This window comes from Hemiscyllium ocellatum, chromosome 45 (genome assembly GCF_020745735.1).
Source record: "Hemiscyllium ocellatum isolate sHemOce1 chromosome 45, sHemOce1.pat.X.cur, whole genome shotgun sequence".
Classification (NCBI taxonomy): domain Eukaryota; kingdom Metazoa; phylum Chordata; class Chondrichthyes; order Orectolobiformes; family Hemiscylliidae; genus Hemiscyllium; species Hemiscyllium ocellatum.
Window position 1 is genome coordinate 6984997 of NC_083445.1, and position 25042 is coordinate 7010038.

A 25042-nucleotide genomic window follows, 5' to 3' on the forward strand; every position below is an offset into this window, starting at 1 on the left:
TGCCTGTCCCTCCTGACGCTGCCTGCCTTGCTGTGTTCTTCCAGCTTCCTGCCTGTCCCTCCTGATGCTGCCTGGTTCTTTCCAGTCTACTTCGGAAATGTATGCGAGACAGGTTCAGTTGAGGCATTCAAGTGGGCATTGGATGATTATTTAAATAGGAAAGGTATGCAGGGGTTTGGGAAGAAAGCGAGTGATTGGCATTGGTTAACATTGTTCAATTGAAGAATCAGTGCCGGCACGATGGGCCAAATGGCCTCTTTCTGTGCTGCAGCAATTCAGTGATTGTATTTCTTACAGTGCAGGACATAATCAGCATAGGGTAACTGCATGGATATAATTGTATTTCTCCTTCAAACTCAAGCCATTTATCCTTTTGTTTTGCTATTTCACTACAAATTTATCATCCGTATTCACATGTGAACTTGCCTGTCAAAAGGATTGCGTGTATGTTTTAAACACATATATTAAGAGATGTTTTACAGAAATTCATCTGCGCACAAAGACTTACTTAGAAAATAAAATTACTGACCATTAATTTTAAGAAATTACATACGCACAATCACAAAAGAATATTTCACTACTTTATACTTATAATGTCCATTATAGTTCCAAATTTTATCTCATACTCTGTGAATCACACAAAACTGTCTTCATGATGCTCCAGCTCATACTGTTGGGATATATGTACAACACTGGAGCATAAGGTTTCACAAGGTTTATCAAGAGATCCCTGATCCAGTCATGTGACTGCTCTACTTTTATCTTAAGTATTAATCCTCTTCAAATTCTCTCTCCGACTCTCCATCAGAAGGGGGAAAAAAAACATGGCAAACGACAGGCAAAAGGTTGTCCTGATTACAGGATGCTCCTCTGGAATTGGTTTGAAGCTTGCTATTCATCTTGCAAACGATACCAAGAAACAGTTTTATGGTAGGTGTTCTGTTTACTAGGGGCTAACTCAAAGGAAATGATTTAGTAATGCCTGAATATGGGTGCCTCATGTCAATCTTCGCAAGGGAAACGAATGTTAGCCTTACTGTTCATGTCCCAGGGACAAATAAGGACAGAACATTGGTAAGATGGCTACTTAAGCAAACAGAATTTTTTAAACCAGTAAAAGGTGTAGAATTTCATCTTAACCGTTTGCCTTAATATATTTTGTGAGATCTCTGTTCCATACTGATGTTCCTGAAGCATTAATTGTAATTCATCACAAATGTCTGGTCGAATGCAAGTACAAATCCCACTACAATATAATGAGGAATTTTAATAGAAGTATTTGGATTTGAAAAGAAGGAGGTGTAGGAACAGAATTAGTGACTTTTAAACTGTAGGATTATTATATGGAAGCATGTATGGTTCACTCATGTCCCTTTCATGGCAACGATCTATTGTTCTTACCTAGTTTAGCTGGCACGTATTTCTAGACCCACAGCAATGCAGTTAACTCTTAATTGACCACATTTTACTCATTGACAGGATATCAGCATTGCTATCTGGGCTAGCATTTATTTCCTATCCCTTACTGCCTCTGATAAGGTGGTGCTGAGCTGTTTTCTTAATCCGTCAGAGTATGGAATGCTGTTAGAAGGGAGTACACAGTTTTGCCCCAACGACAAATAGCCGAGAATAACACTCCATTGTATTCGAGAAGGAAGCTCATTATCCCCTTCTCAGGTGTAATAATTGCCAGTGACACCCTCACTCATGAATCAATCATAAAAAGTGACCAATATTTTCATGAGCAGCACCTTAAATAAATTTTCTCCTCGTATCATTGGTAAATCTAATTCTGAATTTAAATGTAGGTTTGCTCACTGGACTGGAAGGTTCGGTTTCAGACGTTTTGTCACCATACTAGGTAACATCATCAATGAGTCTCTGGAAGCTCACTGAAGATGTTACCTAGTATGGTGGTGAAATGTCTGAAACTGAACCTTCCAGCTCAGTGAGCAAACCTACATCCAGAACCTCAACCTGAGCTACAAATCTTCTCTAAACTCGCTAATTCTGAATTTAATTGTAACAATTCATAATCTAGATTAGGCTACAAATTGTTACAAATATAGGAATGGTGGGATAGCATATTGGTTTTAATGTACTATCTAAACTTCTTTGCTTAATTGGTGCCATCTAAAGACTTCTAGATAACTAGGGTGGCACAGTGGTTCGGTAGTTAGCACTGCTGTCTCACGGCGCCAGGGACCCGGGTTCACTTCCAACCTTGGGCGACTGTCTGTGTGGAGTTTGCACAGTCTCCCCGTGTCTGCGTGGGTGTCTTCTGGGTGCTCCAGTTTCCTCCCACAAGCCAAAGATGTGCAAGTCAGGTGAATTGGCCATGCTAAATTGTCCATAATGTTAGGCGCGTTAGTCAGAAGGAGTTGGATTTGGTTGGGTTACTCTTCGGAGGGTCGGTGTGGACTGGTTGGGCCAAAGGGCCTGTTTCCACACTGTAGGGAATCTAATCTATTATTCTCTTCATAAAGGCACACCTCTTTGCACATTCATGTTCAGAACATTATTATATGAAAAAGTGCCAAAGGATTTGAATGGTCATTTTTGTGAGTAAAACTATAATTTTACATTTTAATTGCTATCAGTTTCTTAGTTGAAACTGATATTCCATTTCTATTTCATTTTCTGAACTTATTTGAAAAATTTACAATACTTGCTGATGACCATGATACAGCTCATGAGTAACCTGAGCTGCGAAAAGACTTCTACTTTTTTGTTGTTGTCAGGAATTTGTAAAATGATTCCCACCTCGGTCAAAAACTGAGCCTGTGATGCCTATCTGCTCACCTACGCCATTCTGTAAGGCTAGTATTTGTGTAATCTCTGTGAAACAGACAGGCAATCACAAGCATTTTTACACATAGTGATAGATTGCAATACACAGACACATTACACCTTCAAATAAAATGGAATTTAAAAAGGTACACATTGCCATTGAGCTGAACTCTTCAAACAATTAAACTTCTACTCTGATTCATTTGAATATATCAGCAGCTACAATTACCTGACACAAAGATTTTATCATAAAATAATATATTCTGTAAATTAGATTTTGAAGGATACAACTGCATACAGTCAGAACAGCGTGAAAACAATTTTCAACCTGATCGTGAGTTTTTAAGAAGATTTGTAGCTCAGGTTGAGGTCCGGATGTAGATGAGCTTGCTATGAGCTGGAAGGTTCATTTTTTCATCACTGAAGATGTTACCTAGTATGGTGACGAAACGTCTGAAACCGAACCTTCCAACTCAGCGAGCAAACCTACCTCCAGATCCAACACCTGATTTTACACTCTTCAGAGTGTCCAGAGATCACTATGGTTTTAAAAGGACAAACAGTGATCTACAATGACAGTCACAATCACCTGACTACAGTTTGAGACACACTCAGGAAAACAACAAAGAATGAACAAACCCAGATGAACTGAAATGACTATGTTATCTAAAGATATTGAACCCAACCTTCAACAAACTGGCACCTCCCATTTCAATTTGCATGCGCTCAGGTACACATTGGATGTGAAGGTTTGCCTGTAGATTGTCCAACTTGCATTTAAAGACATAGACACTGTTCTCTGTGACCAGTAACCTGCCTGGTGCTTGGGTTCAGGATGTCTCTTCTGGGCTGTAGAGGAACTTGGAGTGAGAGGGTAAAGATCCAGTGGTCATGGCCCATGCAAGTACCAATGACATCGATAAAACTCGGCAGAGGTTCTGCTAAGGGAGTATGAGCAGCTAAAGTGAAATTAAGAAGCAGAGCCTAAAGGTAATTATCTCTGGATTACTACCTGAGCCATGAGCTAATTGGCACAGGGTCAGTAAGATTAAGCAGGGAAATACGTGGCTCAAAGATTGATGTGGGAGGAATGAGTTTGAATTCATCAGACATTGGATGTGATCCACAGGGCAGCATGAATGGCTCAGTGGTTAGTACTGCTGCCTCACAGCGGCAGGGAGCTGGGTTCGATTCCAGCCTCAGGCGACTGTGTAGAGTTTGCATGTTCTCCCCATGTCTGCATGGGTTTCCCCCGGGTGCTCCAGTTTCCTCCCACAATCCAAAGATGTGCAGGTTAGGGTGGATTGGCCGCGCTTAATTGCCCATAGTGTTCAGGGACGTGTAAGTTAGGTGCATTAGTCAGGGGTAAACAGAGGGTATGGGAATGGGTCTGGGTGGTTTACTCTTCAGAGGGTCGGTGTGGACTTGTTAGGCCAAAGGGCCGGTTTCCACACTGCAGGGATTCTAATTCTAAAGAACATTGGCACCAGTACTGGGGAAGAAGGGGCCTGTCCCAATGGGATGGTCTTCATGTGAACCATGCTGGGACCGGAGTCCAAGTGAATCGCAAAATTAGGGCTGTAGACAGGGTTTTCAACTAAATGGGAGCAGGGTTCAGTTATAGGGACGGAGGGCAAAAGTGGACATTGGGCTGCTGGAAAACAATGCTGGTGAGATAACAATGGGGAACAAGAAAATGGCTGAAGACCCGAATAATTACTTCGTGTCAGTCTTCACGATGGAAGACACAAGTAATATCCCAGAAACTTCAGAGAGTAAGTGGGCAGAGCTGAGTATGTTGGCAATCACAAGAAGAAGGTGCTAGAAAGACTGAATGGTGTGAATGTGGATAAATCAGATGGACTACACCCCAGAGTTCTAAGGGAGATAACTGAAGAGAGTGTGGAGGCTTTAGTGGTGATCTTTCAGGAATCGCTAGAATCAGGAGGGGTCCCAGAGGACTGGAAAATTGCTAAAGTGACACACCTGTTTATAAAGGGAGTAAGGCAAAAGACAGAAAATTACTGATTAGCTTAACCTCAGTCGTGAGTAAGATCCTGGAATCCATCATGAAGGTTGAGATTTCTGAATACTTGGAAGTGTATGGTAAAATAGGGCAGAGTCAGCATGGTTTCATCAAGGGGAGGTCCTGTCTGACAAATCTGCTAGAATTCTTTGAGGAAGTAACAAGCAAGTTAGACCAAGGAGAGCCAGTGAATGTAATCTACCTGGACTTCAAGAAGGCCTTTGACAAGGTGCTGCATAGGAGGCTACTGAGTCAGATAAGGGCCCATGGTGTCAGAGGCAAGGTGCTAGCCTGGATAGAAGCTTGGCTGTCTGGCAAAAAGCAGAGAGTGGGGATAAAAGGGTCTTTCTCAGTGTGGCAGCCGGTGACAAGTGGTGTTCTGCAAGGTTCAGTTTTGGAACCACAACTTTTCACTTCATACATTAACAATCTAGATGAAGGAACTTGAGGGCGTTCTGGCTAAGTTTGCAGACGATACAAAGATTGGTAGAGGGACAGGTGGCATTGAGGAGGCAGGGAAGCTGCGGAAGGATTTGGACAGGTTAGAGAATGGGCAAAGACATGGCAGATGAAATACAATGTGGGAAAATATGAGGTCATGCACTTTGGTCAGAAGAATAGAGGCATAGACTATTTTCTAAATGGGGAGAAAATTCAGAATTCTGAAGTGCAAAGAGACTTGGGGTTTCTAGTCCAGAATTCTCTCAAGGTAAACTTGTAGGTTGAGTCAGTAGTTAGGAAGGCAAAAGCAATGATGGTATTTAGTTTGACAGGACTTGAATATAAAAGCAGGGGTATACTTCTGGGCTCTATATGGCTATATTTGGAGTATTGTGCACAGTTTTGAGCCCTGTATCTCAGGAACGATATATTGGAGCGAATTCAGAGGAGGTTCACGAGAATGGTCCCAGGAATGTAAAGCTTAACATATCAGGAACATTTGAGGACTTGGGATGAGGGGGGATCTGATTGAAACATACACACCACTGAATGGCCTGGACAGAGTGGACATTGGGGCGATGTTTCCATTGGTAGGAGAGACTAGGACCTTAGGACACAACCTCACAGTAAAGGGAAGACCTTTTAGAACAGAAATAAGGAGAAACTTCTTCAGCCAGAGAGTGGGGAATCTATGGAATTCATTGCCGCAGAAGACCGTGGAAGCCAGACCATTGAGTATATTTAAGACTGAGGTAGATACGTTCTTGAGTATCAAGGGGGTCAAGGGTTACAGGGAGAAAGTGGGAGAAGAAGGTTGTGAAACATATCAGCCATGATTCAATGGAGCAGCAGACCCAATGGGCTGAATAGCCTAATTTTTTGCTCTATAAAGGGCCTGGTGAAAAAGCAAATTGAAGAAGCAACCATTTACTGACAATTCGAAGATCTCGGCAGGATGCACTAAAGCTGAGGATAGAAGTTAACCATAAAACAATGGTGGTCTCAGTTTATAACCTAACATTTTGAAAATTCTAAGGACTCTCAACCTGTCGCTTTTATTCTTCCAGTCTGTACGAGACAATCTCTCTCACTCCTTTTAAAATGTTATAGCTGCTTTTGTGTGTTTGCTGTTACTTTTCATCATTTTTCTTGGGGCGAGTGAGTAATCAAACTCCTCTTTCTTTCACTCCAGGTGTAATATCAATGGTTTTTTAAATTTTGACGAATCCTAGATTTTCACTGAGGTGTGAGATACTTGCTAACTAACTCAAATTTAAAGACGTTTGCTACACTTAGCCATGATGGTTAAAAAGAGGTCAAACTTGCACTGGTCCTATTATTTTCAGTAAACTTTTTATCATTATTTTTGAACCTTTTTTTCATGTCAATAAAGTTTCTGGACAGGTACAGATACATTTACTGTTAAAAAACATCATTTATATCATTGTCTAAAAAAGTTGTGATCTGCTAATGACAATGATTTCTACTGGACCTATCTCGTAAATTTCTACCCTCTTTATCTATCAGTTAACATTTCACATAACTGCAAAATTATTGCTTTGTTAATTAACAAAGTTTTACTGTAATTCAAAGTGACTTGTTCATTTCAAATGTACAATATAGTCATTGCAAACATGAAACGAAGAACTAATTATCGCAAGAGGATTTGTCTGTGTGGGTTACTCTTCGGAGGGCCAGTGTTCGATTGGGCCGAAGGGCCTGTTTCCACACTGTAGGGAATCTAATCTAATCTAATCTTTTACAGAAGCATATGCTGCTCTTGCACTGAAGGCAAATCTTTTGATTGTGATTAATGTACGGGAAACCCCCAACCCTAGAATTAAGCCTGGCTGGTGAGTTGCAGCGTCACAGAGCGTGGTGCTGGAAAAGCACAGCCAGTCAGGCAGCATCCAAGGAACAGGAGAATCGACATTTTGAGCATAAGCCCTTCATCAGGAATGAGGTTTATGATGAAGGGCTTGTGCCCGAAATGTCGATCCTCCTGCTCCTCGGATGCTGCCTGACCTGCTGGGCTTTTCCAGCACCACAGTCTCGACTCTGAGTTCCAGCATCCTCACTTTCTCCTGATGAGCTGCAGAGAATCATATAAACCTAAACTCAAGATAATAGCCATCCAGTTCACCTGCATCAGCGATAAAAGGTCTGACCTTACATTTCATTTCTCGTACAATCTTAATGATATTCTTACCACTATAGGATATAGCAGCTAAACAATTCATAACATTCTAAAACAAACCCATATTCAAAATTAAACATTGAAGACAAACTAAATTCATCCTATCTCCCTAAGTTAGTAGATTATTTAAGAATTCCGGGATTCACAAGCATATCTTTCCATAATTCTGATCCATTCTTACTTGGGGTGTACACTATTTGAGTCCCAAGTTTCACTGAAATCCTTCAGTGACGGAGGTAAATGTAACCTTTAAATTGTCGACAAATGGAGGGAAATCTCAACGTTCCTGCCTGACCAGCTTAATATGCTTTTAATTCACATTTTGTAACTTTAAAGTAAACATGAACATGAGCATTTAAGGCCCTTGTTGTAAAAAGAAAAGCAATACTGTAACTGAGCATATTTTAATGAAAAACATACAACAGTTCAATCCAAAGTTCTTCTCCCCATTCTGTATTTTTAAAAGAGATTAGTACTATTTGGGGGCTGAATTTTTATACCCCACGCCAGGGGTGGCCTACCAGGGCAAATGATGGGGGAAATCAGACACAAAGTTAGGGGCAAGTTGCTAGTTGCCTACACTCTTGGTGTTTTAGCAGCAGGGAGGACAGAAGGCAGTGGGGTGGGAAATATGTGGATATGTCAGGTGTCCCACTAGCCTCTGGGTGAATTGAGACCCTAAGTGACAAATTATGGCCACTTAAGGGCATCCCTTAAGTGGGGTGGCACAGTGGCTAGCATGGCTGCCTCACAGTGCCAGGGACCAGGGTTCGATCCCTGTCTCGGGCGACTGTGTGGAGTTTTCATGTTCTCCCTGTGTCTGCATGGGTTTCCTCCAACAATCCAAAGATGTGCAAGTCAGGTGAATTGGCCATGCTAAATTGCCCGTAGTGTTAGGTGCATTAGTCAGGGATAAAGAGAGGGTAGGGGAAAATAATGGGTCTGGGTGGGTTACTCTTCGAAGGGTCGGTTTGGGCTGAAGGGCCTATTCCCATTCTGTAGGGAGTCTAAGCGAATCCTGTTATTTTGCCCAGTGGTGAACAGCTCTGCGACCTGTGGCGAGATCACCAGAGTGTGTGGATTTGGTGGGGATTTGGGAAGGGACTGTTCACACTGGCTCACTCCTTGTTGCTTCCCAATGACCACACTCCTCGCATGTTGACTAGGCCAGCTGGATAAAAGTGAGGGAGAAAGGAATGGACGAATACTCCGATATAGGGAGATGCAGTAGATTAGGAGGTGGCTCACATGAGGCAGAAACACCAGCAATGGCCAGTTGGGCTGAATGTCCCCTTTGTGCTGTGAAGGTTCTGTAATCTTGCTTAAATCTATACATTAAACTACACACAGTAGGCGTGCAGGCAAAATCTCCTTCCAAAGATAATTATAACTGACTGCTAGATCATGTACTGCTTCACAGTTAGACTTGTCACTATAGTGTGTTGTTATTAATATCGAATAAAAGCTACAATTGACATTTGGATCTGGATTATAACAGCTTGCACTGCAGGACTAATTGAATAACGCTATCAAACCAACGTCCTGTGCGGCCACTCAGTTGGGTGTGAAAGCTCCCATGGTTCTATTCAAAAAGGTTAGAGACAAAAAAAAACTGCAGATGTTGGAATCCAAAATAGGCAGGCAGGAGGCTGGGAGAACACAGCAAGCCAGGCAGCATCACAGGGTGGAGAAATCAACGTTTCAGGTGAAACCCTTCTTCATTCCTGGGAGAAGGAAAGTTCCCCACAGCATCCATTACTACTGTCCCTCAGCTAACATCACAAACAAAACAGAAATTGCTGGAGAAACCCAGCAAGTCTGGTAGCATCTGTGGAGAGAGAACAGAGTTAACGTTTCAAGTCCAGTGATCACGTTCTGAAGGAGGGTCACCGAATTCAAAACATTAACTCTGGCTCTTTCCCCGCAGATGCTGTCAGACCTGTTGTTTCTCCAGCATTTCCTGCTTCAAATCACCAGCATCCAACAGTTCTTGGTTTTATTTTAGTGCTGAGTTCATTACCATGGTTTGTCAAAGGGTAAAAGTGAGGTCTGCAGATGCTGGAGATCAGAGCTGAAAATGTGTTGCTGGAAAAGCGCAGCAGGTCAGGTTGCATCCAAGGAACAGGAAATTCGACGTTTCGGGCATAAGCCCGAATTCGGATTCCTGATGAAGGGCTTATGCCCGAAACGTCGAATTTCCTGTTCCTTGGATGCTGCCTGACCTGCTGCGCTTTTCCAGCAACACATTTTCAGCTTTGTCAAAGGGTAAGCAGGCACAGCTGATCTGGAGTTGGATCTCCTCATTGATTCAGCATTTCAACCAAACAATGAGGTGGCTACCAAGGTGTGGGAACTGCTCACCATATTTCAGAGCCTTCCTTCCAACGTTTGTGGGTGATGGAATATTTGACTGCCTAGATCTGTTTGATATGAGTTTTGGATTTGGCCCACTCAAGGACACCATTCTTATCTGTAGAATTGAAGAGATCAAGAACTCAGCCATGATCCTATTAAATGGGAGACCAGGCTGGAGGGGCCAAACAGCCAACTCATGTCTATGTTTCTTATAGTCTTAAGAGCAGCTTGCGAATGAGATGCAGAATGGGCTTTGAAATCCTCCTGGTGTAGCTCATCAATGTTAACCTTACTTGGCTATAAAGTGTTTTAGGACAACTGATGCACGTGAAAAAACACTGTAGAAATGCAAACCTTTCTTTCTGATTTGCTGGCGAAATCAAGGTTTGGTTAAGAAGTGCAAGTGAAAAGGTAGATGATAGTGAAATACATGGTTACTTTTTCTGTTATTCGTTTTTCTATTCAAAATAGTTATTGCTACCATGAGAAATTTAAACAAGAAAGAACAGCTGGAAGCAGCCGCTGGAGATACTCTGAACAAGACATTACACGTCAGGCAGCTTGATGTCTGCAGTGATGAGTCAGTGACAGAATGCCTCAACAGTATTCAAGATAAAAGAGTTGACATACTGGGTAAGAAATTCAATTATAACATCCTACATTGTAACATATTTGCTTCATTAATAAGATCAGCTGGACATACATGGAATAGCGTAGGTTAGATGGGCTTCAGATTGGTATGACAGGTCGGTTCAACATCGAGGGCCGAAGGGCCTGTACTACGCTGTAATGTTCTATGTTCTATAATTTGTGGTCAGGGTTTTGGAAAATGCTTGCCAATTGAGTTTTGGTGAATTTCTGCAGTGCATCTTATACTTGTTACCACTGCTGCTGAGTACGGTGGTGGAGGGAATGGATTAGATTCCATTCCTTGTGGAAACAGGCCCTTCAGCCCAACACCGATCCTCCAAAGAGTAACCCACTCAGACCCATTTCCCTCTCACTAATGCACCTAACACTATGGGCAATTTAGCATGGCCAATTCTCCTGATCTGCACAGTGGGAGGAAACCAGAGCACCCGGAGGAAACCCATGCAGACACGGGAAGAATGTACAAACTCCACACAGACAGCCACCTGAGGCTGGAATCGAACCTGGGACCCTGGTGCCATGAGGCAGCAGTGCTAACCACTGAGCCACCATGCGGTCCCAATCAGCTTTGTCCTGGATAGTGTCAAGCTTCATTAAAGGAGCCGCACTCATGGCTACAATGAAGGGGGAGAAGCCAAGAGGTTACTTCAATGTTTTAAAGGTACAAAAGCAGCCAGGTTCACATATAGCAGAGGATGGGGTGGATTACAATTTTTGTACAGGGTGGTCTCGAGCTACACGCACCCCTGGGTAGGCAGGGACAGTGTTTGGAATACACAATGTGGAGATGGAACTTGGTCTCCACAAGGACTAGAAGGTGGTCATTCCAACCAATACGGGTCATGGACAGATGCATCTGTCGCAGGGAATTTGGCAAATACAAGGGCAGTTATATTTTCGCTCTTTTTGGTTCCTTCATCACTTACCATAGATTCAGTCGAGCAACAATGTCCTTTAGAAAGAAAACCCAATTTGGTCTGTAGTGCAGCTGCTACTCCTAGTCCAATTCTCAAGCTTGAACAGATTCCTTGATGATTCCTTCGAGTTATACTCATCATGGAGGAATTTTTTTTTGTTATTCATTTACAGGACAGGAACTTTGGGCTGGTTTTTATTGCCAGTCCTTAAGTGCACAGAGGACGTAAGAGTCAACTGCATTGCCGTGGGTTTGGAGTCCCATCATAGAATCCCTACAGTGTAGGGACAGGCGCTTTCACCCAACAAGTCCACACTGACCCTCCAAAGAGTAACCCACGCATTCCCCTTCCCCTATATTTACACCTGCCTAATGCACCTAACCTACACATCCCTGAACACTACGGGCAATTTTAGCATGGCCAATTCACCCTGACCTGCACATCTTTGGATTATTGGAGGAAACCGGAGCACCCAGTGAAAACCCATGCAGACACAGGGAGAATGTGCAAACTCCACACAGACAGTCGCCCGAGGCTAAATCGAACCCAAGTCCCTGGTGCTGTGAGGCAGCTGTGCTAACCACCTAGCCACCATGCCACCCCACTTGTAGGCCAAACCTGATAAAGGTGGTAATTTCATTTGTGAAAAGGACATTAGTGAACCAGGTGGGTGTTTCCAACAATCAACAATGGATTCGTGCTCATCATTAGACTGTTAATACCAGATTTTAATTGAATTTAAATTCCAATGGCTGCTTTGGTGGGATTCAAACCCAGGCCCTCAGAGCATTACCTGGGTCTCTGAATTAAGAGTCAAGTGATAACACTAGTAGGCAGTCTCCTTCATCACCAGCTGGGGTGGTACATGCTAATCAGCAAGAGGCTCCCTTGCTCATGTTTGACCTGATGCCATGAGACATCATGGAGTCCAGAGTCAATATTGAAGATTCCTGGGCAACTCCTTCTGGATTGTATACCTCTGTGCCACTTCTGCTGCTGGGTCTATCCCACCTGCAACCCGTGAGATGTCATGAACAGTAAAGTATGATCCTGAGAGTATGACTGTCAGGCTGTTACTCGATTAGTCTATGAGATAGCTCCGGAGATGTTGGTAAGAAGGACTTTGCAGAGTAAATATGGCTGGATTTGTTGTCTTTTTTTTGAGACTTTTTCAAAGTTTGATATAATCACACCATTTGAGAAGGCAATTAAGACTCAACCATATAGAAGCTGGAGTCACACAACAGCGAGACCAGGGAAGGACAGCAGTTTTCATTAATGTTGTGAACCATGTTGGTTTTATCTTCAATTCAGACTTTCAGGTTCTCAATTTCAGACTTTTTTTTTTGTAAAAGTCAAATTCCATCATTGTGGGTCCCCAGATCACTACCAGGGTGTCTGGATCACTAGGTCCAACAACAATATCACTATACCATCGCCTCCCCTTACAGAGTGCACGACCATACAAAGAGGTGAGGCATCCTCAGTGAGTGAGTGTGAAGTGCAGAGTGCAGGAGGGTAGCTCATAATTTGAGAGGATAAGGTGGCTGTAAGCCTGGTAATTAGCACCAGGGATGTGCTACTGAAGTTTACAGTCCACCAACCTTTAGTGAGCTCCACGTGCAGTGGCACTGTTCAACTGAATGAGAGATCACAAAGAGAAAATGGTGCCACTTACCCCTGCAAATGTCAGCGCATCAGTGGGGGACCAATAGCACTGAGTTGGGCTACTATCCATGCTTGGGCTGATGCCTCTGTCCTTTAGATACAGCCAGATTGGAAGGTAATGGACCTGGTCCCCATTCTTCCCAGTCCAGCAGGATGTAGAGGACACAACCAGTGAACCAGGGAGCAACCCCCAAATGCTTTGAGGAAGCATTTCTGTTCTCATGACATTGATGGAGAAGCTCTGAGCCTGCAGCACCTGAAGTGATGTCCTAATTTCCTTTAAATGCACTGCCTTTCAAATGAAAGACAATCCCAGAAGTGCAAGCACAAACTTCCAGCCGACCTGCCACACAATATGCCGAGTAACGCACACACATCGCACCTCCTGAAATAATGCACTGAAAACCAAATGATAGTGCGAGATAACTCACCCCATGTGTTGGCAGATATGAATCCATTCAACACAATCATCACCAGAGGTTAATTTCTGCATGGAAAATTCTGCTTCTTTCGTTAACTTCAGATACCCAGCCAACTCTTTAACAATCTACTTTCTTAGGTCCTGATTTTCTCTGCAAAATTGTCTTTGATTCGTTATTCGAACCCCTAAGAGGTATCTAAGATAAGGGACAGGAAGTTAGAGGGAATATGAGGAAAAACCTTTTCATTCAGAGGGATTTTGGAATCTGGAACCCACTATCTGTAAGAGGTAGAAACCCAATTAGCATTGAGGAAGTATTTAGATGTGTATTTGTGATTACAAGGCTTGGGGCTAACTGTTGGAAAATGGGATGAGAATACTTTATTGGTTGCTTTTGAGTTGCACAGACTTGATGGGCTGAACGACCTTTTTTCTGTGCTGTACACCTCTATGATTCTGTTAGATGCAAATCTTCACTCTCTACAAAGTACTGAGCCATTAAAGCTATTCCTGTTAATTCCCCAATAAATGCAGCAGAAATAACTGCAAAATCCCATTTATACAAATTCTAGAAAGCTCCAAAAAACTCTTTTCAAAGCCTAATTCAGATCACTCTTGGCTAAACTCCAATTTCGTGCGATCCATGTGGAGATCAATGAACAAAAGGAACCAAAGTGGTCAAATTCACGCAATGAGACCAGGTTTCACGTATTATACCTTTTAATGAAAGTGAAATAAATCCACAGAGGTTGGTATCCCATCACCAAGTCACCCATTATTGACACATAATTGTCCTTGACTATAGTATTGCCTCATTCAGAGTCAGGCTCCAGAGTGTCAGTAACTTTGAAAGTGTCACCCTTTTGATATGTCAACCAGGGTTCCCTGATTGGACCAAATTAACTGCTCCAATCAGCGACCTCATATCTTATGATGTCCAGCTGGCTGATCTCGTTACAGTCAGAGCAGAAACAATCAAATCAAACACAAATTAACAGTCAATATAAACTCTACTGTCCACATAAAACAACAAATATAACAAAGATCGATAACATGAATTGACGCTTCGATTCTCCTGCTCCTCGGACGGCTATGCTTTTCCAGTCTCGACTGATCTCCAGCATCTGCAGTCCTCACTTTCTCCACGTGAATCGATTCGGCAGTCACTTGGAAAGATTGAACTCATTTCAACCAAAAAAGCTCTGAACTTTTCTCAGTCAGAAATGCAAACACTTCATTCGTCATTCTCACCTGACAGCAGCTCCCTCCCTCCCTACCCAGGTTTCAAGGAAATAGTCTTCACCAAAAAGTTGATTTATATAAATTCCCTCAGTTCCATTCATGGAGTCTTGATGGCATGGATGTTCTCAGAGTCATTTTTATCTGAATCGTTAGTATTCCAGGCTAAGCAAAGACATGCCAGAGAATTCCTAGAGGCCTGGCACTCCAACCACAATGCCATAAGCAAGCACATAGATCTAGATGCCGTCTATCAACCCCTCAGAAAACAAACAGGAAATGACATCACCACAAACCCCAGGAACCCCATCCAGGAGAAAGATATAAATCGAAAGCAGGAGACAACAGCTTCGCTTCACTTGGAGGTCGACACTGATGATGTTACCTAGCCAGGTCATGAAACGTCTGGATATCAAACCTACAGCTCAGCGAGCAAACCTACACCCTAGTATTACAGTTGTGCCAGTCCATTGATCAACTCTTTCAGAATAACTAAAGCAGTAACAATCAACATTTTTAAAAAATCTTCATTCCTACACCCAACCTCTGTGCCCTGCTCGCTGCTCACTTCAGTATGTGGCTGAGCTAGACCCCCAACTGCCTTCAGTCAATTGGCTCACGCCAATGCCATAGACCCATTTGTGCCAAATCCATCGCACGCATGTCCTTTTATCGCAAACCATGGATTCCAATCTCAGAACTTGCCTTGATATTATCTAGATCTTGAATACAATATAAACTGACACTCCCTACACAGTATTGAAGAAGCACTATATGTTTTTTAAGTCACTTGTAGGTCATGGATGTTGCTAGCCGGGCCAACATTTATTGCCAATCCCTAATTGTGAGCTGCCTTCCTGAACCACTGCAGTCTGTACGCTGTGGGTATACCAGCATTGCCTGTTAGAAAGGGAGTTCCAGGATTTTGACCCAGCAACAGTTAAGGAACGACAATATATTGCCAAGTCAGGATGGTGAGTGGCTTGGAGGAGAACTTGCTAGTGGTGTTCCCATGTATCTGCTGCCCTTGTTCTTCTAGACAGAAGTGGTTGTGTTTGATGTTACTGAACTATGGTGAATTTCTGCAGTGCATCTTGTCGACGGTAGATACTGCTGCTACTGAGTGTCAGTGGTGAAGGGACTGGATTTTTGTTGATGCTGTGCCAAACAATGAGCTGCTTTGTCCTGGCTGGTTTCGAGTATCTTGAGTGCTGTTGGAGCTACATCCGTCCAGGCAAGCAGGGAATATTCCATCAAATTCCTGACTTGTGCCTTCTGGGTGGTGGACAGGCTTTGGGATGTCAGGAGATAGGTTACTCACTGCAGGATTCCTAACGTCTAATCTATTCTTGTAACCACTGTGTTTACATGGCAAGTCCAGTTGAGATAACACACCCCCAGGATATCATTAGTGGGGGATTCAATGATGGTAATGCCATTGTATGTCAAGGAATGGTGATTAAGTTCTCTGTTCTTGGAAATGGCCATTACCTAGCAGTTGTGTGGTGCACATGTGACATCATCTGAAATCATTCAGAGGAACCATTAGTCTGTTTGCTGTAAGGGGATGTGCATTTACCCTTTATGATAATACTGACCATTTCAAAGCCTTTCTTTTATGTCTTATAAATTTGCCCAGTAAATAATGCAGGTATTGGAAAGATTGGCCCAATAGAAAGTCTCGACATCCAGGAAATGAAGAGTATATTTGACACAAACTTTTTTGGAGCTGTTCGAATGATCAAGGCCATGCTACCAGATATGAAGAGGAGAAGGAGTGGGCACATTGTTATGATGAGCAGTGTGATGGGACTACAAGGTACCCAAACACCTTAAGTTCAATTCCGAAATAATTTTTGTTACATAGTATACTGAACATTCTAAAGAAAATATGGGTTATCTGTGCTGATTTTAGTTTCAGAATTAAAATAGCTGTACTCCGTTGCCTTCTGCTATAGCAAAACAACATGCTTTCCACAAGGTGCTCCTACCTTCTAAGTTTCCATATTAGAAATAAAATTTGGTGAGATTTTCAATGCTGGTCAAAGTCAAGGTCATTAGGAAATGAACGAGGTGCAGTTGCCAGAGATTAGTGTAAAAACTAAATAAATATTTTGTCCCTTTCTGATTCTCCATGACATGTGAGTTGCACTGGTTGGCCAGTGTTAATGGCCAATCCCGAACTTTTTTTAAATTCAATTGTGGGACATGGGTGTCGCTGGCTCAGCCAGCACTTCCTGTTCATCCCTGGATGACCATGAGAAGAGTCAGAGTTGTAGAAGATGGTGGTGAACTGCCTTTTTAAACTACTGTGGTCCAAGTGCTGTGGGGTACGCTCACAATGCCCTTAGGGAGTTAGATTAGATAGATTACTTACAGTGTGAAAACAGGCCCTTCAGCCCAACAAGTGGGTGGGTGGGTTGCGCTTCGGCGGGTTGGTGTGGACTTGTTGGGCCGAAGGGCCTGTTTCCACACTGTATCTAATCTAAAAGTCCACACCGACCCGCCAAAGCGCAATCCACCCAGACCCATTCCCCTACATTTACCCCTTCGCCTAACACTACGGGCAATTTAGCATGGCCAATTCACCTAACCTGCACATCTTTGGACTGTGGGAGGAAACCGGAGCACCCGGAGGCAACCCACGCAGAATGTGCAAACTTCACACAGTCAGTCACCTGAGGCAGGAATTGAACCCGGGTCTTTGGCGCTATGCTAACCACTGTGCCAACGTGCCACCCACAGTTAGTTCCTGGATTTTGAGCTGGTGACACTAAAGGAACAGTGATACGTGTCTAAGTCAGGATGGTGTGTGGGGTTGGTGTTTTATTTAGGAATATCAGTCAAAAAATTAACTAGCCTCAAAGATCAAAATGTTTTGATCTCCGCGACCTTTCGGCAAGGTGGCTCTCAAATCTACACGAATCTGTTTGCAACCTATACATGCAACTACCTAAGTAAAATTTCCCCAGAGAAGATTCAGAGAAGGCACCATAAAGGTCCAATCCCAAATCCTGTATCTTCGTGCTTCTGGGATGAGGGGAGAAAAAGGTATGCCATCAATATTGTGGAAACCAGGGAATCTTGGGGCAATATTATAGAATTGCAACATCTTTGCCTCTCCATGTGCGATCTGAGCATTATCATGTCATCGAAGAATTGTAATACTGCATTTTATTCTTGTGATTATCTTGCAAATCTTTCAACGCCTTGAAATTGTAATTTTAAATGTATTAACGCATCCTCTGTCTCACTTTTATTTCCAAAGTCAGAATACATCGCAAAATAGATCAACTGAGGGTGGACGAGTCCTCTTGGAACTCCCACATCGATTCCAGTAATTCGAATTAGAATTCCTACAGTGTGGAAACAGACCCTTCATCCCAACCTGACCCTCCGAAAAGTATCCCTCTCAGACCCATTCCGCCAACCTACATTTAGATTAGATTACTTACAGTGTGGAAACAGACCCTTCATCCCAATCTGACCCTCCGAAGAACAACCCACCCCTCTACATTTACACCTTCACCTAACACTAATTTAGCATGGCCAATTCACTTGGGAGGAAACCAGAATATCTGAAGGAAACCCACACAGACACAGGGAGAATGTGCAAACACACCAAGGCGGGAATTGAACCTAGGTCTCTCGCATGGGTAAGGTAGTAGTGCTAACCACTGAGCCACCATGACACTCCTAACTTAGAGGCAACTTAAAGCTAACAATAAAATGATTAGCTGAGCTAAACCCAGTATGACTTTATCAGTAAAGGATAGGAAAAGAAGACGGTCTCACATTAGCCTGAGGAATTATCAATGTCAAAGAAGGATGCGGTAGAATTATCAGCATTTTTCTTGTTGATAAAGCTGAAGTAAATTATGGCTGAATAGAAACAATATGCTCTGTTGAGGATCTATGTAAACTACTGATAATTAGTGAGCAAATTCTAATGAAGCAAAATAAAAGTGAACCCTTCTAGACCGGGAATTTAATGTTGCAGTATAAATTAGAAACAACAGTGGGATCTAACGAGAGGTAGACTACCTTTAACTATCAGAGTGACAACAGCAATAGGAGAAAAGGACTTAGCTATTAACAAGACAAAATTGGAATCAATGTGTATATAATAAAAGATGGCAAAGGACACTAATAGATGACCATCTCCAATAATAGACAATCTATCCATTACCCATGATGTTCAACAGCGTTAGCATCACTGAATCCCCCACCATCAACATCCTGGGGATTATCATTGACCAGAAACTAAACTTGACTAATCATTTAGGAGCAACAGGAAACTAGAATGCTAGAATATACACAAAAACAAGAATCTAATTCTCAAAACATGATGCTTTCTTTTGCTCAGGTGTTATATTCAATGATGTCTATGCCGCCTCGAAGTTTGCCATGGAAGGATTTTGTGAAAGTCTTGCAGTCCAGCTTCTTAAGTTCAATATATAGTAAGTAAATATATTTACAGGGGTACACTGACATACCCGGCTTGGTTTGCAACAAGATGAGGGAGTGACCAGGTTAAGGATGCTTATGCACATTTTTATCTTCAAAAGAAAATTCAACGTGGATTAGTCTTGCAGACAGACAGTGTCTGAGTTCTGAAATTTGAGACACACGAGAGAGGCACAATTATGCCTACACCATCTCTTGGTGCTTACAGGTTTGCTGTTACCCTGGGACATCTCCCATTTGTAGACATTATTCCAGATATAACAGATAAAAGGAACAAAAAAATCTAAATACCGTACGAATGAAAGTTTTAAGTCAGTCCAATCAGTGGAATAAGTCTATGAACTATAAACTACTTCCTAATTGAGTTAATGGCATGGATTCTCCTATTAAGAAAGAGTTTGCCCAGTCCCTAACCTCTTCCCATCTCTGCATTTCCAAAAATCCTCCATGTAATGCATTTTGACCCCATCATGCTGTATATCTCCTCATAACATCAATGTTTCCTTCCTCTACTGTCAACAGAGCTCTGTATGAAGTAGAGTCCCTACAGCCCCTTCCCCAACCCCTAGAAACATACGATCTCTTAAAGAACACCCAAATTCTGTATTATCAAATGCATTTTACTGCTCTCTATAGTGTTTCAATGATAGAACCTGGTCCAGTAAACACCGAATTTGAAATGAAGCTCATGGACGAGGTGTCACATTCTACATTCCCAGGAACAGACTCAGAGACAGTCCAGTTTTTCAAAGATGTCTACCTACCTGCTTCACGTGACATCTTTGCTACAATGGGACAGACTCCGGATACAATTGCTGAGGTAATCTGTTTTGAATTTTTTTTAATAGTTAGTCATTCATGGAATGTAGGTATCATTGCCAAGGCCAGCCTGTATTATCCATCCCCAATTTCCCTTGTACTGAGTGGGCTTGCCAGATCATTTCAGAGAGTAGTCATATGGGTAGGCCCAGAGTCACATGGAGGCCGGAACAGGGAAGGGCACTAAATCTACTTCCCTTAAAGGCATTAGTGAACCACTTGGAGTTTTTATGACAATGAACAATAGTTACATAGTTGCCATAGTCTTTTAAGTCCAAATAATTATAGAATTCAAATTCGACTGTGGTGAGATTTGAACCCTAGACCCAGAACATCTCAGCAAGAGATTCTGGAATACCAGTCCATTGGAAATACCACTATTGCCCCCACATCCCCTTAAACCATAAACTCAAATTACACAATATAAAAATTACCAAAGACATAATAAGCAAATGGTAGCTTCAAGTTTTCTTGAGACACTCTTCTGCTGACTATTTCAATATTGGTATTTGTTAATTTATATTAAATGGTTCTCCACTTACACCACAAATGGAAGAAAACTATGCAACCACTTTATGCAAACATACCTTCATGGAGGTTGGTTAGCTCAGTTGGTTGGATGGCTGGTTTGCTATGCAGAGTGTCACCAACATTGTGGTTCACTTCCTGTACTGGCAGAGGATACTGTGAGAGACTCTCCTTTTACCTGAGGGTGTATTTGAACATGGGCTGTTTCAGTATCTGAATTGGCGTGAATGGGGCTGGACATTGCAAAACCATCCGTGATCTTCCCCAATTCTGACCTTATGATGGAGGGAGGATCATTGCTGAAGATGATTTGCCAAAAGACACCACCCTGGGGAACTCCCACGGAGATGTCCTGGAGCTGAGCTGATTGACCTCCAACAACCACAACCATCTTCCTTTGCGTCATGTATGATTCCAAATACTGGAGAGTTTGCTCCCTGATATCCATTGATTCCAGTTTTGTTCGGGCTTTTTGTTGCCACACTCAGTCAAATGCAGCCTTGACGTCAAGGGCTGTCCTTCTCCACTCCCCTCTGGAATTTAGTTTTGACCATATCTGAACCAAGGCTGTAGTGACATCTGGAGCTGAGTGGCCCTGTCACCCTCGGACCATCTCAGACACAGACTGTCTGAAGAGTAACCCACCCAGACCTATTTCCCTACCCTATATTTACCCCTGACTGATGCACTTAACCTACACATCCCTGAACACTATGGGCAATTTAACATGGCCAATTCACCCTAACCTGCACATCTTTGTGATTGTGGGAGGAAACCCACACAGACACAAGGAGAACATGCAAACCCCACACAGACAGTCACCTGAGACTGGAATTGAACCTGGGTCCCTGGCACAATGAGGTAGCGGTGCTAACCGCTGAGCCACCATGCCACCCCACACGGGATGGAAGACCAAGCAGTCTTTTAATGTCTGGGCAGCAAATCCCTACTGCCTCAGAGAAACTGGATAAACACATTGATGTGCAAGTGATGATCAATGAATGACTTTTGCTTTTCCTTCAGTCATTAGGAACAAGGAGTAGCATGCATCCATTTTGTACCTGTCCATTCTGTCCCATGAGCTTTCTGCCTCACTGCCTCACTACCTGCCAATGCTTCAGCCTGATGTGGTTAAGTGACAGCTTTCTGTTTGTGGAGCAAAAACAGAAAATGCTGGAGAAGTTCAGTAAATCTGGCAGCATCTGTGGAGAAAACAAAACAGAGTTAATGTTTTGAATCCAGCCCGAGTTGTTTGTCAATGTCTACCACTCAGAGTAGGAGGGGGAGGCAGGTCCCAAGTCTGACTCAGCTCGAACAAGAGTTGAACTTGCATTACTCTGAAGTACATACCAGGCAACTGAGTTAACTGGTCTCTATTCAGCACCCTGACTAAAACTGAAGCAAATACTTACAAAATATGTATCAAAAGGGGGGGAAAAAAGGTCATCTTTGATTCATCTTGCCTCCTGCCTTTGTCATTTCCTTGAGCATACCCATCCCACCCCCAAAAAGCATTGGTATTCTTCCAATTCTAAATTCTTCAGCCATGATTTTAAATCACTTCACCATTATGCTTTCAGCCAGCCCAAGAACTACTCTCTGGAATAGAACATAGAAAAGTACAGCACAGAACAGGCCCTTGGGCCCACGATGTTGTGCCGAGATTTAATCCGAATGTAAAATAAAATAACCTAACCTACACACCCCTCAACTCACTGCCATCCATGTGCATGTCCAGCAGTCGCTTAAATGTCCCCAGTGACTCTGCTTCCACCACCACAGCTGGCAACGCATTCATGCATTCACGACTCTCTGTGTAAAGAACCTACCTCTGTCGTTTCCTTTATATCTTTCCCTTTATATCTTCAAACTATGACTTCTCGTACCAGTCAATCCTGCCCTGGGGAAAAGTCTCTGGCTTTTGACTCTATCTATTCCTCTCATTATTTTGTACACCTCGATCAGGTCTCCTCTCTTCCTCCTTCTCTCCAGAGAGAAAAGTCCAAGCTTATTTAACCTTTCATCATAAGGCAAGCCCTCCAGTCCAGGCAGCATCCTGGTAAACTTTATTTGCACCCTCTCCAAAGCCTCTGAATCTTTCCTACTGTAGGGCGACCAGAACTGGACACAATATTCCAAGTGTGGTCTCACCGGGGACATGTAGAGCTGCAGCAAAACCTCGCGGCTCTTAAACTCGATCCCCCTGTTAATGAAAGCCAAAACACCATATGCTTTCTTAACAACCCTATCCACTTGGATGGCAACTTTGTGTGTACTTGCACACCCAGATCCCTCTGCTCCTCCACACTGCCAAGAATCCTGTCTTTAATCCCATATTCAGCATTTGAGTTTGACCTTCCAAAATGCATCACTTCGCATTTACCCAGGTTGAACTCCATCTGCCATTTCTCAGCCCAGCTCTGCATCCTGTCTATGTCACGCTGCAGCCTGTAGTAGCCCTCTATACTATCGATGACACCTCCAACCTTTGTGTCATCTGCAAATTTACTAACCCACCCCTCAAACTCCTCATCCAAGTCATTTATAAAAACTACAAAGAGCAGAGGCCCAAGAACAGAGCCCTGCGGGACCCCACTGTACACTGTCCACCAGGCAGAATAATCACTAAATAACCTCACTAAATCTCTATAAACCTATTTTAAGACACACTTTAACACCCATATCTTATGATCAAAAGCCTTTGGTCATCTGGCCTAATATGGACTCCAATTAGATAGTTATCCTATGAACTGTCTTGGATTTGTTTTAAATCATGTTAAAGGAGCTATGAAAATGCACGGTGTTATTGTTCACAGTAGCACCTCAGTGTGTAGCAGATGCCAGGACAAATTTAAACTGTTTCCAATATGAAAATTCCCACAAACAGGGATACAAGTGATTTTTTGATATAATTGATCATCAGTTTGCATTTCACCAATTATAATTTTTACTTACCTCAAGGCGACCATCAAAGTGATAAAAATGGAACGGCCAGTATTTCGGTACCAAACCAATATACTTTATACACCACTGACGGCAATGAAGTACGCTGACGACACAGGAAATATGTCAATCCGAATGTTTTACAACTTACTTTTTAACCATGGAACTTGCTTTAAAATAAGCTTAAGCTGCCTCAGAATTGTAACATGCAGCTGGTTCCGTAGTGGAGCTGTTTCACCAAACTGACTGGGATGATGAAGAATTGGCTTTTCTAAGCGTCAATATCTTATTTGCAATATCCGTTGCTTTTCAGTACCTAACCATCAGAAACGTACTCAAAGCAACAAAATTTGCTTTGCAAACAATCTGAAAATCAAGCATATGCAGAGAAGACAAGAAAGACAATTATAGATAATGAAAGTAATAAAATAATAAAAATAGACAAGACATTACAATTATGTTCAAGATGTCCTGGGCCATGATCATGGATAATGACATTAAACGGTTTTCTGCAAAACCTGAAGGACTTTAATTAACATATGTTGTTGTAATTACACATTTCCTAAAACTTACAATTACATTTCTTAGCTATTGTAACAATCCAATTACAGCACTAAACATTCATTAGTTCGACTGTCAATTTTCATTTTTTTCCTGTGATTTGTTATCACAGTTGGCTGAACTATTCTACAAGAATTAATTATAAAACTATAATTCAAAGAGTTTAGATCAAATAGGGATACACTTCAGTTGCATGGGACTGGAACATTACCTACGCTTTCAATTAGCTACAAGCAAAAGTAACTCAATTTGTGACTCTTACAAGTACTAGTCTTAACCAGCAAGTCCTACAATCTAGACTAAGCATCCCACCAATGGCCAGGACAGGGTCTTATATCTGTTCCAACGCAGAGATGAGTACTAAAGCTGTAAGTGCTCCCCTATAATCCTATTATTAGCCTCTTGATCAGATCAAGGACACTAGCTTTAAAAAGACATCAATAGTGGGTGTCTTGAAAGATAGTTCAGCGGGGATTGATTCAGCAGCGGAAACAGTGTCCACACTCATTAGAAGAGATAATCAAACAAACAGCACAAGATCACCGACCAGATGTGGTTAGTTGTGGAAATACTGGAGAAGGAGAAGTTGGAGGTTTCAGGAGTCAATCAGAAATTGTTACATTGCAGTGGAGGCCATTCAACCCATCATACCTGCACACGTTCTGTTATCTGGTGCCAATCTCCAGTCTTCTCCCCATATTTCTGAACACCATTTCTATCCAAATGTTCATCCAACATCCTCTTGAATGTCTCTGCAAGTAATGAGGACAATCAATTACCTGTCAGCTGGGTACACATCAGTGTTGATGATAAGGCTCCATTGTCCTGTACAATGTCCAGTGATAACAACAGCTTGGGTTCAGTTTCCACACTGAGTGAGATCGCGATGAAGGACTCTCATTCTCAACCTCTCCACTCCCCCGAAGTGTGGTAACCCTCAGGTTAAAACGCCACCATCCACCTTCCCTCGAATGAGAGAGCAGCCCTATGGTTTGGTAAGACTAAGGCGACTTTACCAT

At 42.5% G+C, this 25042-nt stretch overlaps 1 protein-coding gene across 1 annotated transcript; it reads left to right on the forward strand.

The window, feature by feature from the left end:
• The first annotated feature begins 800 nt into the window (after positions 1-800).
• Positions 801-23708, forward strand: LOC132835923 (retinol dehydrogenase 8-like). The gene is made up of 6 exons (XM_060855034.1): positions 801-930; positions 10281-10442; positions 16345-16524; positions 19072-19165; positions 19809-19992; positions 23481-23708. Exons 1-6 carry the CDS (start codon positions 825-827, stop codon positions 23706-23708), a joined length of 954 nt encoding a protein of 317 aa, XP_060711017.1. The 5' UTR covers positions 801-824.
• The last annotated feature ends 1334 nt before the right edge of the window (positions 23709-25042 follow it).

Excerpts from the sequence above, each read along its gene's own strand:
- LOC132835923 (XM_060855034.1), top strand. The coding sequence starts at position 825 with ATGGCAAACGACAGGCAAAAGGTTGTCCTGATTACAGGATGCTCCTCT. Across the intron at positions 931-10,280 it reads TACCAAGAAACAGTTTTATG|TTATTGCTACCATGAGAAAT; the intron begins GTAGGTGTTCTG and ends TATTCAAAATAG. Across the intron at positions 19,993-23,480 it reads CTCCGGATACAATTGCTGAG|GCGACCATCAAAGTGATAAA; the intron begins GTAATCTGTTTT and ends ACTTACCTCAAG.